General features: G+C 39.6%; 1 protein-coding gene across 3 annotated transcripts in view; it reads left to right on the forward strand.

The window, feature by feature from the left end:
* Positions 1-16,903, forward strand: part of ITGA8 (integrin subunit alpha 8) — a 473,328-nt gene that overhangs the window by 348,793 nt on the left and 107,632 nt on the right. For all 3 annotated transcript variants that reach the window (XM_033931203.1, XM_033931201.1, XM_033931202.1), the window contains 3 exons: positions 1,794-1,874; positions 12,631-12,736; positions 14,987-15,145. In XM_033931203.1, the coding sequence (XP_033787094.1) occupies positions 1,794-1,874; positions 12,631-12,736; positions 14,987-15,145 (346 nt within the window). The remainder of the gene's footprint in view (positions 1-1,793; positions 1,875-12,630; positions 12,737-14,986; positions 15,146-16,903) is intronic.

Raw genomic sequence — 16,903 nt, forward strand, 5'->3', positions numbered from 1 at the left:
GGGTGGAAGAGAGATGTGGTAAGGTAGGGTAAAGAGAGAGAGAAATGGGGAGAAGGGGGGCATTCTGCAAGAACTGACAGCAGCCATTCACGCAGCAATGCGGGACAAGCTACAGCTTCGGGAGTGAGCCGGAGGGAAGGGTAGGACTGCCGAAGGAGCTAAATAATGTAATGGGGGAGTTCAGGGGGGGTTACGGAGGGCCCTGCTTGCCTGATTACTTGCCTAGGGGTGGGGGGCCCTGCCATGTCCCTGCCTGCCCTGTTCCCTGTCCCTGCCCCGGCCTACCACTAGACCACCAGAGGGGGGAAAGGGTACAGAGCCTGGCAGGGAGAGGGGACAGGGTGCAGAGCCTGGCAAGGAGTGTGGGGTTGGGTGCAGAGCCTGGCATTGGTTCAGAATGTTTTTTCTTGGTTTTCTCCTCTAAATCTAGGGTGTGTCTTATGGTCAGGTGCATCTTATGGAGCGAAAAATACAGTAAATTTTTTTGGGCTCTTCACAAAAGATCCTCTATGAACCAACAATTAAGATCAATTCAATGTTATATACAATAAGTCCAACAATTAAAAATATTGGGAGTTGTTCTTTATCAGTGCCTAACTATGAAGAACCAGATCGATGCAGTGGTCCAAAAGAGATATTATACGTTATGGAAATTGTGCACGATTAGATCCTATTTCGAAGCTGCTGCTTTCAAAATTCTAATCCAGTCATTACTTTTAAGTCTTCTGGATTACTTCAACATAATTTACTTGATGAGTACTAAGAAAAGTATGGCCAGATTGACGTTGGTTCAGAACACGGCAGTGAGATTGATTTATGGTCTGAAGAAATGTGGCCACACGACACCTTATTACTGTGACTTGCATTGGCTTCCTGTTGAGGCCCGGGTGATCTTTATGTTGGGATGCTTATGTTATAAAGCTGCCTTCGGAGTAGCTCCACTGTATTTTGCTGACAGGTTCCTCATAGTATCACATAAGAATAGTAGAAAAACATATGCTCTTTTTACGTTTCCGTCAGCTAGGGGCTGCAAAAGTAAATGAGCACACTCTCTCATATCAAGCAGCTCACTATGATAAAGATCTTCGACCATTGTTACTTAGATCCTTCTCTTACGAACATTTTAGAAAAATGCTGAAAACCTTTCTTTTTTCAAAATTTCTGACAAATTAGATCCCTTTCATAACGTAATCTTTTGTTAACTACATAGAACTTATGGCTATGTGGTCTAGAAATCTGTTGTTATGTTATGCTATGTTCTTTGACTAAAGTTAAATGCCGATATCAGAGCCTAAAGGCACCTAATTCATAAAGAGGCGCCTAAATCAAAAACCATGCCCACTTTTAGTGTAGGCACTTTAGGCTAGGCGCCTACTTTTTATAGAATCGAATTTTGCAAAGTAGGCACAACTTTCAATTGTGAGGTGTTGAGTGCCAATATCGGCACCGATTAAGCCTGTTGATTCCGTTAGGTACCAATATTGGCGCCTAACTTTAGACAGACTTTATAGAATCAGGACCTGTGTGCGCATTGTGTGTGTGTTTAAAATCACAGTCAACCACTGAAAGGGATAAAGGAAGCATACTTTATTAGTGGTTCAAAAAGTATACATGTTGACACTTATACTTACGGAGGGTAATAATCCAAACACTCCTTTGTGCAGGTAAAATTGTGTTTTACTATCAAAAAGAGCTTGTATTATTGTCATGTCTCACATACTTTATTGAAGTATTCTTTTTCATACTGCATTTGCACTGGAAAACTAACTATATATATCTCAACTTTATTTTAGCTCCAACAAGGATAATCCAAACAGTAATTTTATTAGCCTGAATATAAACATCAGTGCTGTGGCTCAAGTTGAAATAACAGGGTAAGTATTTTTTTTAATTGCAAACAGGCCTTCCTGTTTTAAATGTATTTTATGGTGTGCGGTACTGAAGCAGTGCTACCACTTGTAAGTATTTATATACCATATTAGAATCAATTTTCAAACAAAATTGTATGTTCAATGGTAGCCATTAACCACCAAATTCTATAAACATGCACACTAAACTGTACGCTTAGATCAGGGGTCTCAAAGTCCCTCCTTGAAGCGCGCAATCCAGTCGGGTTTTCAGGATTTCCCCAATGAATATGCATGAGATCTATGTGAATGCACTGCTTTCAGTGCATATTCATTGGGGAAATCCTGAAAACCCGACTGAATTGCGGCCCTCAAGGAGGGACTTTGAGATCCCTGGCTTAGATGGAGCTCGGCATCCTAACATTTAGGCATTCCCAATTTAGGTGCTGATATCAGGGCCTAACAGCACCTGATTCACAAAGAGGTGCCTAACTCAAAAACATGCCCATGATCTGCTCCTAACCATGCCCACTTATAGTGTAGGTGCTTTGGGCTAGGTGCCTACCTTTTATAGAATCAAGTTTTTTGAGTTAGGCACCTAACTTTCAATTAAGTCCAATTAAAGCTGATCGTGAGGTGTTTGTGCCAATATAGGCATTGATTAAGCCTATTGCTTAATTAAATTGGGCAGACTTTATAGAATCAGGGTCTTGGCGCCTAAAATTAGGTGCATAACTGTAAACTTACACTAGCATTCTATAACAGCAGTTCCATGTGCAAACGCCATTATAGAATTCATGTTTTGTGAGCATCATTCTTGTGCCTAACTGTCAGTGATCTTTTGAGGTTTCCCTCCCTTAAATGTATTAGTCTGCTATCCATGTATTTTCTGCCACTCTAGGGAGCTGTTCTTCATTTAGGTGCCCTGAAGATGTGTAATGAGAGCCTATTTTATCTATAACAGAATCTGGGCACTCAGATTCTATCTACTATAATAAAACGCTAAGCGTGCTTGCAAACTCCTACCTGTGTGTTCCGTGATCCGTATGTCCATGGCAGGCAGGAGTGCGCATGCGCGCTTACAACGGCCCCACACAGTACTCCAATGAGCGAAATGCCCTGCGTTTCTCAAGACCTCAGAGCTAGAGGAAATTGCACAAAGAATGAACCTCTCTCTCTCTCTCTGCAAAAGAGAAGGAATTTTGTTGCATTGATCCGCAGAGTGGAAAATGGTTTGCAAGGTCAAACGCAAATAGAACGGCTCTCCATTAGCAGAGTTATTTGTAAGTTCAAATACGCGGCGGCAGCTCCTCTCACGATCCCCACCTGCTGGAAAGGGGAGCAGGCAAGGGGTGCTGGTGGACAGCCAAGGAAAGAGAGAGACAGAAAGAAAGAAAGCAAGCGACCAAGGAGAGAGAGAGAAATAAAGAAAGACAGACACACACATGTCTTCTAGCACCCGTTAATGTAACGGGTTAAAAACTAGTTATGAAATATTCACAAAATAAAACAGGGGAAACAAAACCACAAACACAAAAGCACAAAACCAAAGTGGAATTGTCCCAATTAGAATGGTGCGCACTAAACAAAAGTGTCCTTCAACTCATCTGATAAATCCAAATGCCTTTATTCATCCAAAGCCTCATAAAATTCATCCAATGACCCGACATGCACATGTTTCGGCCTCACCGGCCTGCCTCAGGAGTCTTGTGAGTCTTCGACAGGTGTATTTGAAAAACCGTATAGAATACAGAGATACACGCACCCTCTAAATGCGGCTGCTAAAGTGAAAAGTCATAAAGCAGTGAAAATCGCATGGGTCGGGGGGGAGGGTAGTTGGTGGCAGGAGGAAGTGGGCATCTCTCCTGCTATTTGTGGGTCGCCGGGGGGGGGAGGGGCCCTTCGGCCGTTTTTTTGGCAGGCCCGCCTGTCTTTTCATTTTTTTTTTTTATGGGGCAGATATTTTGCGTGTGTAACAGACACACGCTAAATATACATAAAATGCTTTGTTAGTCCAATAAAAAAGGTATTGCTTTATTTCCTTTATGCTTTTGTTTTATTTCTATATATTATCTTAAAAAAAAAACATCCAAAATGTGGCATAAAGCAGTGGTCCCCAACCCTGTCCTGAAGGACCACTAGCCAGTCAGGTTTTCGGATAGCCCTAATGAATATGCATGGGGTAAATCTGCACTCCTATCATCTTCATTACATGCAAATCTCTGTCATGCATATTCATTTTAGGCTATCCTGACTGGCTGGTGGTCCTCCAGGACAGGGTTGGGGACCACTGGCATAAAGGGCATTTTTCTTGCCAATCCTTTCCAATTTGCTGCTTTCAAAACCCATGTTCTACACTGATTTCTATGGTGGTTGTCTGCTGTGCATCTAAGTCTCATGGGGGCGAGTTAGAGGTGTGATTTGGGCAGGACTAGGGAGGGCTTATTATTTGAACGTTTTTCTGCAATAATTGAACATTTCAGAAAACGTATAAGGCACAGTTTGGATGTCTGGAGTTACCTGTTTTAGCAACAAATAATTGCCAAAGCAGTGCCCAAACTGACCAGATGACCACTGGAGGGTTAGTGCAGGGTTTCCCAACCTATTCCTTGGGATACATCTATCCTATTAGATTTTTCAGGATCCCTAAATAAATATGCTTAAAATAAATTTGCATGCACTAAATCTATTCTGTGCAAATCTGTCTAATGCATATTCACTGTGGGTAACCTGAAAACCTTACTGGCTAGGTATGTACCAAGGACTGAGTTGAGAAACCCTATATTAACCCAATAATTCAAAACACGAAAAAAAAAAACCAGCCCATTTGATTTAAAAATAGATGGAAAACCTCATTGTTAGAGTGCAGAATTGCTTGTTTCGGTCACTGCAATGTACATGAGTGATCAGAATAATTCAAAATTCTAAAACAAGAAATAAGATAAAACAGAACATGAACCTTACCAAAAGTTTTTACTGTGCACATATCCCTATACTGATGACCGCAGGTAAAAGCACCAATGGTTTGTATACCTCCCTGCAGAATTTTAAAAAAAATTGATCTCAGTAGAGAGAGAGAGAGATGTATAGATCAGTATACGAAGATAACATAATAGCACTTTACTTTATGGCCCCCTTGTGCCTTACCAGTGTGAAAAGTGGGCTGAAAGAGGTTGGATAAGCTAAGCCTTCATCTTCTTGTTGCTGTATTGCAAGTAGGATCTCTTTGTACTATAGCAGGTTTAAACCCCTTTTTTCTTTATGTTTTTAGTATGTTTTAGTATGTTTTTAGTAATATCTGTGTGATCAGTGATATGATATACTGCCAAGTTTGGCCAAAAGAATGTCCATATAAAGCATGAGTGATGTGGTATTCCAAAAGAACACTAAGGTGGGAATCCAACTCTTGTATGGGTGAAATAAATCTGACATTTTGCAGTGAGCAGCATTTATTTATTAATTTTTTTATGCTAAACTATTTATTTGCTTCATTTCATCCTAAATGCATTCCTAAATGGCAAAGCATTAATAAATTCCTGAATCATGAATCAAAATGTTTAAAACATGCGCTTGGATGCCAAAATATAAGAGAGGTCTCATGAGCTAATGTGGAGAAGGAAACAGAACTGAGTTGTTCGTACTCCAAAAAGGTTGATGATTTTTTTTTTCATGTCCTATTTTTGAGTACTTTATTGAACTTTTGGTTTCCACAAAACAAAGTGAGGAATATAAATTCTTGAGTTATCTTATTAAAATTTTACAAATCTGGAAGTGTTGTACACTAGTCTTGAGGCTTCTTGTCTGCTTTTTTTCTTAATAGTATTTATATGTTCACAATGTTTTAATTCAATTATCAAGCAAAAGTCTTAAGGGCCCTTTTAACAAACAGTTGTACAAAGTGGCTTTAGTAAGTCCTTACTCAGGTCATTCCTGCATGTTCAAGTCATTATTTCCGCATGGGCAAAATGGCCACATTTTCTGTTTTTTGAATTAATGGCCATGCACTAATTTTCCCATTAGCTCATGCTCATTAGCGCTCTACTGCTACCTATTTTGTAGGTGGTAAAAGCTCACATTTTAATTGCCGTGTGCTAACCAATTAGCACACAATTTAGCTGTGCTAACTGATTAGTGCAGAACCTACTTTCTGCCCCCAACTCACTCCCCAGTGTTAAAAATAATATCTATTTTTGTAGTGCGTGGAAAGCATACGCCAATCACAAAATTATTGTGGGATGCCTGAGTGTGCCCCCACGGTAAGGCTAATTTTTACTATGGCATGCACACATTAGTGCTTATTGTAGTTTAGTTAAATGACTCCTTAATCAGTAAAACAACATATATATTTATATATTTATATATTTCTAAACATTAGGGGGGAAATCTGACATTCTTAGCCAGATGATAAAGCTATGATCCATCAACAATTTAGAGGCTTTATAGATTTGACTGTGCATCAGTATGACTTCAGAGTAGGTTACACTATGGAGACTTTGGGGCCAACGCAGAAAGCTACCAGGAAAAGGAGGGGGGGGGGGGCATGAGCTCACAGTTTCTAAGAGATATATGCATATGTTACTAGGTGCAAGATGGAGAAAGAGGGGGAGGGACTGTTACTTAGGGATACTGTTGGACATTAAAACCTCATCTTACTATTCTGTAGCGCTGAAAGATGTATGCAGCGCTGTGCATGTGCATTCAAAATGTAGTAGACAGTCCCTTCTCAGAAGAGCTTACAATCTAATTTAGACAGACAAACGGAACAAATAAGGGCTGGGGAGTGTCTCACAGAGAGAATGGTAAGATGGACATACAGTAAGTATTTTATAGTGAGTGGGAGCTAGGAGTTAAAAGCAGCCTCAAAAAAGTGAGCTTTTAGCTTAGATTTGAATACTGCTAGAGATGGAGCCTGATGTAATGACTCAGGTGGTCTGTTTAACTTTTATTTTTTAAGTTATAACTTTTGCATAAGTTAAAGTTATGATTTCCATTTGCTGCTGCATCAAGAGCATTGTCACCCCCCCCCCCCCCCTGATTGCTAGATCGCCCTACTACAGGTTGATGACTGTTGTAAAGTTTAGGAATCATAAAACACCTTCATCGGTGGATTTACGCAGGTTGCCAGTGGTGGCATGGGCCAAGCTGAAGTTCAGTTCAGTTTATTTGATATACCGCAAATATAAAAATAAAATGTAAAATCTATGGAGTTTACAATAAAAGGAGGAAGACAAACAAAAATTGCAAAAGACAAAAACGTTGCAAGACTAACAGAAACACTTGAGAAAAGCTAATATGGGAAAATTGCAATAACTTTGAGGGTCCAAGGGGGGAGAGGATAAGGGTAGGTGCATTTTTAATAGGTATTCCTTCAGGGGAAAGGAACAGCTAGTTGTTAAAAGCTTGAGCAAAATAATAGTCTTTTAAATAGACTTTAAATCTTGAAAAAGAACTTTCAGTATGGAGATAAAAAGGGAGAGAATTCCAGAAGGTTGTGGCCATAACTGAGAAGGATGAATTTATGTGAATGTCAAGGAATAACTGTTGGAAGGGAGGTATTGATGATGATGATTAAAAAACTGTGATTACCATAGTTAAACTGTTACCTTTGCCCTTTCAATTAACCAAATTTTGTATATACCATTGAGCTCAGAAAACAAAGATTAAAGAGAGACTTTTTACAAAGACAGTACCTGTAAAACCCCCATACTAATTATTTGTGAATATACTTATAATACTGGATCCAGTTAGTTGGATAAATAGGAGACAAATGTACACAGATTTAACTTGTTGAAATTCTTAAATTGGTTTTAAAGGGTTTTAAACTATTTTATTTGAGCAAATTGCAATTAAAGAATCTTTTGCAATTTAAAAAGAAAAAAACATTTGTGCTATTTGTAACATTGAGTCTGATTCTCAATTAATTTCAAATTTCACCCCAGTCATAATAATAATAATAATAATAATAATAACAGCTTATATACCGCAATACCGTGAAGTTCTATGCGGTCATGTTCTTCTTGACAAATAACTCAGTCAAGATTTGATTGGTACATTTCTCTGTTCAGACCTCATTTGTACACTGAGGTAACGTGGTAATTCGACTACATTAAGAATAAAGTAAGGCTGGTATTACAGAATTACAAACTGAGGCTGGTTAAATTAACTCATGCAGGCTGAGTTGGTTTGGTTTGTGATTGCTGGATTCTGGTGAAGTCTCCTTGTACTACGGTTGTTGAAATTGTTAAGTTGTAATGCCAATTTTCAGCCATCTGCTCAGTTTTATAATGAGCGGTATATCAAAACTTAAACTTGGAAATAACTCCTAAAATAAAGGCCATTTTTGTCACAAGAAACAGTGGTTAATATATGATCAGTCGTTTCAGAGTTAAAACATCAGTTGCATTACATCTACATATTCAGATGCTTCAATACAAATATTTGCTTTGTGGAAAGTCTAGTAGTCCACTGGTTACCAATAAGCAACATCTTTAATACTTTGAAATCAAATTTTGATTCAGTATTCTGTCTGTCACATGGAAGGGAGATATACACCAAAAAAGATAAGCTGTTTTATTCAACCAGATCTTTCCAACATACTTTTCCCATCTGCAGAATAGATACTTGCCTTCATTCTACATAGATGTGAATTAGGTCTTGAGCTATGACTGTATCTGAGCACAATATTAAAAGTCCTAGATTTCAAACATACAGACTTTAATAGAATGGGAGAGCACCTGAAGAAAGGATGGGAGGACATAAGAGAAGTGGGAAAACAGTGGTCTAAGCTGAAAGGAGCTATAAAAATGGCTATGTAACTTTATGTGCAGAAAATAAATAAAAACAAGAGAAAAAGGAAACTGACATGATTCTCCAAACTAGTGGCGGAGAAAATAAAGACAAAAGAGTTGACATTCCTGAAATATAAAAATACCCAAGAAGAAGAGTACAGAAAGGACTACTGAGTGAAACTGAAAGAAGCCAAGAGGGAGATACGTCTGGTGAAAGCGCAGGCGGAAGAGCAAATGGCTAAAAATGTAAAAAAAAGGAGACAAAATTTTCAGATACATCAGTGAAAGGAGGAAGATGAAAAATGGAATTGCTAAACTAAAAGATGCTAAACTAAAATCAAAAAAGCTAGGAACCGATATGTGGAGAGTGATGAGGAAAAAGCAAATGTGCTAAACAAATACTTCTGCTCTGTGTTCACAGAAGAAAATCCTGGCAAAGGACCAAGATTGTCTGGCAAAGCTACAAGGGAAAATGGAGTAGTTTCTGCGTCGTTCACAGAGGAAAGTGTTTATGAACAACTTGAAAAACTGAAGGTGGACAAAGCAATGAGACCGGACAGGATCCATCCCAGGATACTGAGGAAGCTCAGAGAGGTTCTGGCAGGTCCTATTAAAGACTTGTTCAACAAATCTCTGGAGACCGGAGTGGTTCCTGGGGACTGGAGAAGAGTGGATGTGGTCCCTATTCACAAAAGTGGTCACAGGGATGATGCGGGAAACTGCAGGCTGGTAAGCCTCACTTCGGTTGTTGGAAAAATAATGGAAGTGTTGCTGAAAGAAAGGATAGTGAACTTCCTAGAATCTAATGGGTTACAGGATCTGAAGCAACATGGCTTTACTAAAGATAAATCTTGTCAAACGAACCTGATTACATTTTTTGATGTGGTGACCAGAGAGCTGGATCAAGGACCTATGCTAGATGTAATTTACTTAGATTTCAGCAAAGCCTTTGACACGGTTCCTCATAGGAGGCTCTTGAACAAACTAAAAGGACTGAAGTTAGGAACCAAAGTGGGGAACTGGATTAGAAACTGGTTCATGGACAGACACCAGAGGGTGGTGGTTAATGGAAGTCGCTCGGAGGAAGGAATGGTGAGTAGTGGAGTCCCTCAGGGTTTGGTGTTGGGGCCGATCCTGCTCAATTTGTTTGTGAGTGACATTGCTGAATGGTTAGAAGGAAAGGTTTGCCTTTTTGTGGATGATATCAAGATTTGTAACAGAGTAGACACCGAAGAGGGAATGGAAAACATGAAAAAGGATCTACAAAAGTTAGAGGAATGGTCTAATATCTGGCAACTAAAATTCAATGCAAAGAAATGCAGAGTAATGCATTTGGGGATTAACAATTGGAAGGAGCTGTATATGTTGGGAGGGGAGAGGCTGATATGCACAGAGGGGGAGAGGGACCTTGGGGTGATAGTGTCCGAAGATCTAAAGGTGAAAAAACAGTGTGACAAGGCGGTGGCTGCTGCCAGAAGGATGCTGGGCTGTATAAAGAGAGGCGTAACCAGTAGAAGAACGAAGATGTTGATGTCCCTGTATAGGTCGTTGATGAGGCCCCACTTGGAGTATTGCGTTCAGTTTTGGAGACCATATCTGGCGAAGGACACAAAAAGGCTTGAAGCAGTCCAGAGGAGGAAAATGATAGGAGGTTTGCGACAAAAGACGTACGAGGAGAGACTTGAAGCCCTGAATATGCTTGAAGCCCTGAATATTAGAGGAAAGGAGGGACAGGGGAGATATGATTCAGACGTTCAAATACTTGAAGGGTATTATCATAGAACATAATCTTTTCCAGAGAAAGGAATATGGTAAAACCAGAGGATATAATTTGAGGTTCAGGGACAGTAGACTCAAGCAATGTAAAGATATTCTTCTTTACGGAGAGGGTGGTGGATGCCTAGAATGCGTTTCCGAGAGAGGTGGTGGAGATGAAAACGGTGATGGAGTTAAAAAAAGCGTGGGATGAACATAGAGGATCTAGAATCAGAAAATAATAGTAAATATTGAAGAACTAAGACAAGTACTGGGCAGACTTGCATGGTCTGTGTCTGTATATGCCATTTGGTGGAGGATGGGCTAGGGAGGGCTTCAATGGCTGGGAGGGTGTAGATGGACTGGAGTGAGCTTTGACATAAGAACATAAGAATTGCCACTGCTGAGTCAGACCAGTGGTCCATCATGCCCAGCAGTCCGCTCACGCGGCGGTCTTCTGGTCTATGACCAGCACCCTAACTGAGACTAGCCCTGCCAGCGCACGTTCTTGTTCAGCAGAAACTTGTCTAACTTTGTCTTGAATCCTTGGAGGGTATTTTCCCCTATAACAGAGCGTTCCAGCTTTCTACCACTCTCTGGGTGAAGAAGAACTTCCTTACGTTTGTACGAAATCTATCCCCTTTCAACTTTAGAGAGTGCCCTCTTGTTCTCCCTATCTTGGAGAGGGTGAACAACCTGTCCTTATCTACTAAGTCTATCCCCTTCAGTACCTTGAATGTTTCGATCATGTCCCCTCTCAATCTCCTCTGTTCGAGAGAGAAGAGGCCCAGTTTCTCTAATCTTTCGCTGTACGGCAGCTCCTCCAGCCCCTTAACCATCACTCTTCTCTGGACCCTTTCGAGTAGTACCGTGTCCTTGTTCATGTACGGCGACCAGTGCTGGACGTAGTACTCCAGGTGAGGGCATACCATGGCCCAGTACAGCGGCATGATAACCTTCTCTGATCCGTTCATGATCCCCTTCTTTATCATTCCTAGCATTCTGTTTGCTCTTTTTGCTGCCACCGCACATTGTGTGGACGGCTTCATCGACTTGTCGATCAGAACTCCCAAGTCCCTTTCCTGGGAGGTCTCTCCAAGTACCGCCCCAGACATCCTGTATTCGTGCATGAGATTTTTGTTACCGACAGGCATCACTTTACACTTATCCACGTTGAACCTCATCTGCCATGTCGATGCCCATTCCTCGAGCTTGATTATGTCACGTTGCAGATCTTTGCAATCCCCCTGCGTCTTTACTACTCTGAATAACTTTGTATCATCCGCAAATTTAATCACCTCACTTGACAGAGACTTCATTAGTTGGAACCTAAGAACAGTACAGGGCAGAGCTTTGGATTCTTGCCCAGAAATAACTAAGAAGAAGAAAAAAAAAACCCACAACAAATTTTTAGATTGAATCAGGTTGGGCAGACTAGATGGACTATTTGGGTCTTTATTGTCGTCATCTACTATGTTACTATGTTACTCTAGAGAAGAGGTGGAACAGGGGAGATATGATGCAGACATTTAAATACTTGAAAGGTATTAATATAGAACCAAATCTTTTCCAGAGAAGAGAAAATGGTAAAACTAGAAGGCATAACTTGAGGTTGCAGGGAGGAAGACTTAGGAGTAATGTTAAGAAATTCTTTTTCACGGAGAGGGTGGTGGATGCCTGGAAAGCCCTCCCAAGGGAGGTGGTGGAGAGGAAAATGGTGATGGAATTCAATAAAGCGTGGGATAAACAGAGGATCTCTAATTAGAAAACAAATGGTATAAATTAAAGAACTAAGGCCAGTATTGGACAGACTTGTATGGTTTGTGTCCCTTATATGGTGATTCAGTGTAGGAAGGTCTAGGGAGGACATCAGTGGGAACGCTACTAACTTGGAACATGAGGACGTTACTGGCCAGACTTTACAGTAGATATCCTGCAAACAACGGGATGGTTGGATAAGCTGGAGTGAGCTTAAATGGCAACTTCAGCAGTTGGAACCTAGGACAATACCAGGTGAACTTTAGTCTATGACCCATAAATATCAACAAAGAGACAAGTTAATTTAATCATGTATTTTTAAGGAGAATAACTAATGGGCAGACTGGATGGACCATTCAGGTCTTTATCTGCCGTCATTTACTATGCTACTTTATTTTCATATATAACTATGTAATAATAGTATCCTAATATATGAGATATATTTATTGGGTTTTGGGGGTTTTTTTACATCTTTTTCATAGTGTATCCCACCCTACAAAGATTGTTTTGCCCTTTCAAGATTGGGAACCAAAAGAAAAACCTACTGAAGAAGGGGATCTTGGACCACCGGTACAACATACTTATGAGGTATCTATTAAAACAATTTTATTCTCACTGTGTTTTATGGTTTTATTTCACTGTTAATCTGGAGTAATGGAGTTGTATACAGCCGTTCAGCACCCTCTGTGCTTCTTCTTATGCTACAGAGTTTAAAATTATCACATGAAGCTAATTATTGTATTTTAAATAAAATATAGTTAACACAACACAAAAGCTTCAGCTTCTGTAATTGAACTTGCCAATTAAGTGGCTCTCTGAATCATAGCAATGGTAGTCCACTCCCTTATTTAAAAGAAAAATGTACCTACCATGCATTGTGAAACATTTCAACAAAATGGATAGGAAGTTGTTCTGTCCACTTTGAGTCAAATTAAAGATTATAATTTGACCTAGTTTTATTTTCATTTTAATAGAGCTACTGCAATAACCATGTTCATCTTGGAATAGCTATTTTGAAAAATGTATTGCAAATTATTGAAAAATGGATTGCAAGTCTGATTGACCCATGATTGACCTACTCAAAAAGTCTTTGTTTCAAAGCACTTCACACACTTCTAAAGAACAACGTATATAAAATAAAGGGGTCATCAGAACCAGACCTGAAATGGCAGCATCACTATTACTACTGTCAGTGGCGCAGCAAGGGTGGGAGGCACCAGGGGCGGTGGCACCCCTTGCACTCTTCTCCACCTCCCGCTCCTTCCCCACCCCACCCCCACTCTTTCTCTGCGTGTTTGCCCCTTCCTTTTCATCTGTACCTCTTGAACTTCGCTGCCCGCGCCAATCTCGGCTCTCCCTCTGACCTCACCTCCTGGTCCCATGACCAGGATGTGACATCAGAAGCCAGCAGAAGCAGCTAGTTGGAGGTGCTGCTCGCACCAGTGCAGAGTTAGAGGCACCGGGGTGGGGGAGAGGGAAGGCACACATGCAGCAGAGAGTGACCAGGGGAGCCGGAAGGAGAGGAAGTGCTGGTGCCCCCACCCTTACTATGCCACTGACTATACTTTGCTCTTAACTTCAATCATTGGTCCACAGAGTTCTTTACGTACCGTTGGACCCAATATTCAAAGAATGTATGCTCCTAACTTTGAGAGTTATGCTCCCAAATTGGCCGTTTTGAAAATTTACTACTACTCAGTGCCTAAATTTACACTTGAAATTTCACTAATCTCTGAAATTTAGGAGCATAAAATATGGCTGGAAATAAAAATGATATTAGGGTAGGGAAAATAGTTAGGAGCTTAGCACTGATTTTCAGTTCTAGGCTTAGAAATCTAGGCAAATGAATGGCTGGCCTCGATTTTTAACAATAACTTTTAAAGTTCCTTAATTAAGATATATTTTCAGCTGAAACTGAGGGGGAAATTCATCAACATGTGCTACTGTTAAGAAGAGTTATTTTATCACAAGCTGCGCTATTTTAGCACACGGTCTCATTGGATAACATGGGACCCTGTGCTAAAATAGCAGTTTGTGGTGAAATAACCCACCTTAACATTAGCATCCATTTGTTGACTTCCCTCCTAAGGGTCCTGCTTTCAGCTAAAAGCAGAGCCTAACTTAGGAGCTTAAATGGAGGAGCTCAGACTTTTCAGAATATCAGGATCCATCAATTATTTCAATGCAAATAAAATTGTTCTTCCATAAAAGTATACCACAGCTTCATAGACAGTTTTTGAGAGACTTATTTTGGTGGGTAAACTATTCCACCAACATGAACCCTGAACTGAAAATACAGCAGGTTTGTTCTTTACCAGAACTCTGCAACTCTTGGAATAATTAACGAATCCTGTTGAGATGAACAGAGTTGTTGAAAGAGAAATTGTCTGCTAAAACAAACGCTGAAAGACAATTTCAACTGGTTGTACTGGCATCTATTGCAAAGGGCATTGTGAAAAGGATCTGATGTAGTCATGTAGTAAGAAGTTTTTAATATATTGCATTCTAGAAAATGTTGTTTTTGCACACCAGCCAACAAATACAGTGGCGTTGTAGGAATATCACTAGAAGAAAGGCTACAGGAGAAATCGGTGATTAACATTTGATTAAAAGAGAGAGAGCACCGACTTTGAAATGAAAGAAGTTGTTTAGGAGTTGGTCACTTTCAGTAAAGTTTCAATGGAAAGCAATGTATGTCAGAAAAAACCCCTATAAAGATAGCCCTTTGAGTAATTTCACTCTTATTTCATGAGAGAGAACTCCCAGTTTATTTTTCTACAGTATTTTTCTTTTTTTAATTTTAAAATACATTAACATTATTCTTTATTTATTTGGCAGCTGCATAATATAGGTCCAAGTGCCATCAGTGATACTGTCCTCCATGTTGGATGGCCATTTTCTAGTCGAGATGAGTTTCTTCTTTATATTTTTCATATCCAGACATCTGGACCGTTACAATGTCAAACAAGTATTGCTATCAACACATTGCAAATAAAGGTAAGGCACTCTATGTTGGTTTCATTGTTTGTGTTTCCACACAAAACCAAAAAGCAGATCAGTCCAGAAGAAGAAGTCTGATTTATTAATGTCAAGCACCCGACATGGTCACATTTCACCCACAGGCTGTGTCAGAGGTAATAACTAAAGACACACAAAAAAAATATCACAGTGGATTTATAATAAAGTCCTATTTTGTTTCCACTATATCCCAATCAGAAAGAAACTGGTATGGTGAACAACTTCTCCATTATACTGAGCATGCTTTTAAGCAAAAAGGAAATCTTAATGAGAGTACTGCAGAAAGGTTAATGTTTGCATTACATTATGCTTTGACTCCCAACTGTACCATAAAAATTGTGAGCTACTGCATGCACATACGAATGCAGCTTATTCATTGAATCACTGGATGATGAAATGGTGGCTTTTCCTGACCAAGTAGTTAAAGAGAATCCACAGACTTATAACTTTTTTCTGTAGTAAAGGTGTTAAGTAGAATTATTGCTAATTATGCTCTTCACACTCTTTATTTTTAACATCTCACTGTACACCAACCAGTCATGAATTAGCAATATATTTCAAGCACTAAGCTATTGTTTTCAGATTCATCATTGGTCTTTCATAGACCCTTCTATAGCCATGGCCTCATATTCTGCAAGTTCTCAAGGATAGATTTGCAACAAGGAAAAAATATATATTTTGCACAGTTTTTGTTATTTAGTGGCATATTTGTTTATTTCAAGAATTTCAAATCCATCAAATCTAAAACCTTGCTTTCAGCTGATAATAATCAAAAACATAATTACAGCAGAAATGTGTGACATAAATAAGATAAAATCTCACTCAATTATTATTTTATTGCGTACATATCCCTAAAGATGGGTTCAGAAATGTATACCTTTGCACTGACCTGTGATTGGATCCCCATGAAAAAACAAGATCAAGGGTGTGCCTGCTCATATGTGTAACTGAATTGGAAACCTGAGCTATCCCAATTACCGTACTGACATGCCTGATAAAGTCTATGACAAATAAGTTAGAGCAACAGGAAAACCAGTGCTCAAATCCTGCTTCTCCCACTGATACTGCTCTTGACCTTGAGCAAATTAATTTGCCCTTCATGCCTGAGGTAAAATTGAGATTCTAAACCCACATGGGTAAGGAAATAGCTTTTGTAACTGATTATAATTCACCTTTATAGGATGTGGAAAAGGCAACTAAATCTAAACTGCAATTTACCTTAAAATCCCCAGAATCAAAAGTCTTAAATCTCCATTTTTAAGTCAGAAAACCCTTTGAATAAATACAAAAAGATAATGCCCAGTGGGTTAATACACGAGTTGGAAATTCCAATTACACACTGATAAGATGAGACCTGCAAAGCCAGGGTTTAAAACTTGCATTAACAATTTTTGAAAAATACCAGTAGCTAGAACCCCACCACCCTTTCTACCTGGCTTAGTCTGAAGAGCATATCTGGTTCAAAATCAGTATTCAAAATCTTAACAAGCAAGATTCTGAAAAACAGAGGGACTGCTTGTGGAATATCAGGCTCCATCTCTGGCAGTATTCAAATCCAGACTCAAAGCCCACTTTGAAAATACTTTCCGTTTCAAACTCCAACTCACATGCTAAGCACCAATATCTGTCATATCATTCCCTCTATAATTCCCCCACCTGAGCACAGTGTATTTATTGATGTACTTTTTTTTCCAGTTTGTATGTCTTGACTAGACTGTAAGCTCTTTTTAGCAGGAG

This window comes from Geotrypetes seraphini, chromosome 2, assembly GCF_902459505.1.
Source record: "Geotrypetes seraphini chromosome 2, aGeoSer1.1, whole genome shotgun sequence".
In the NCBI taxonomy this organism is placed as follows: Eukaryota; Metazoa; Chordata; class Amphibia; order Gymnophiona; family Dermophiidae; genus Geotrypetes; species Geotrypetes seraphini.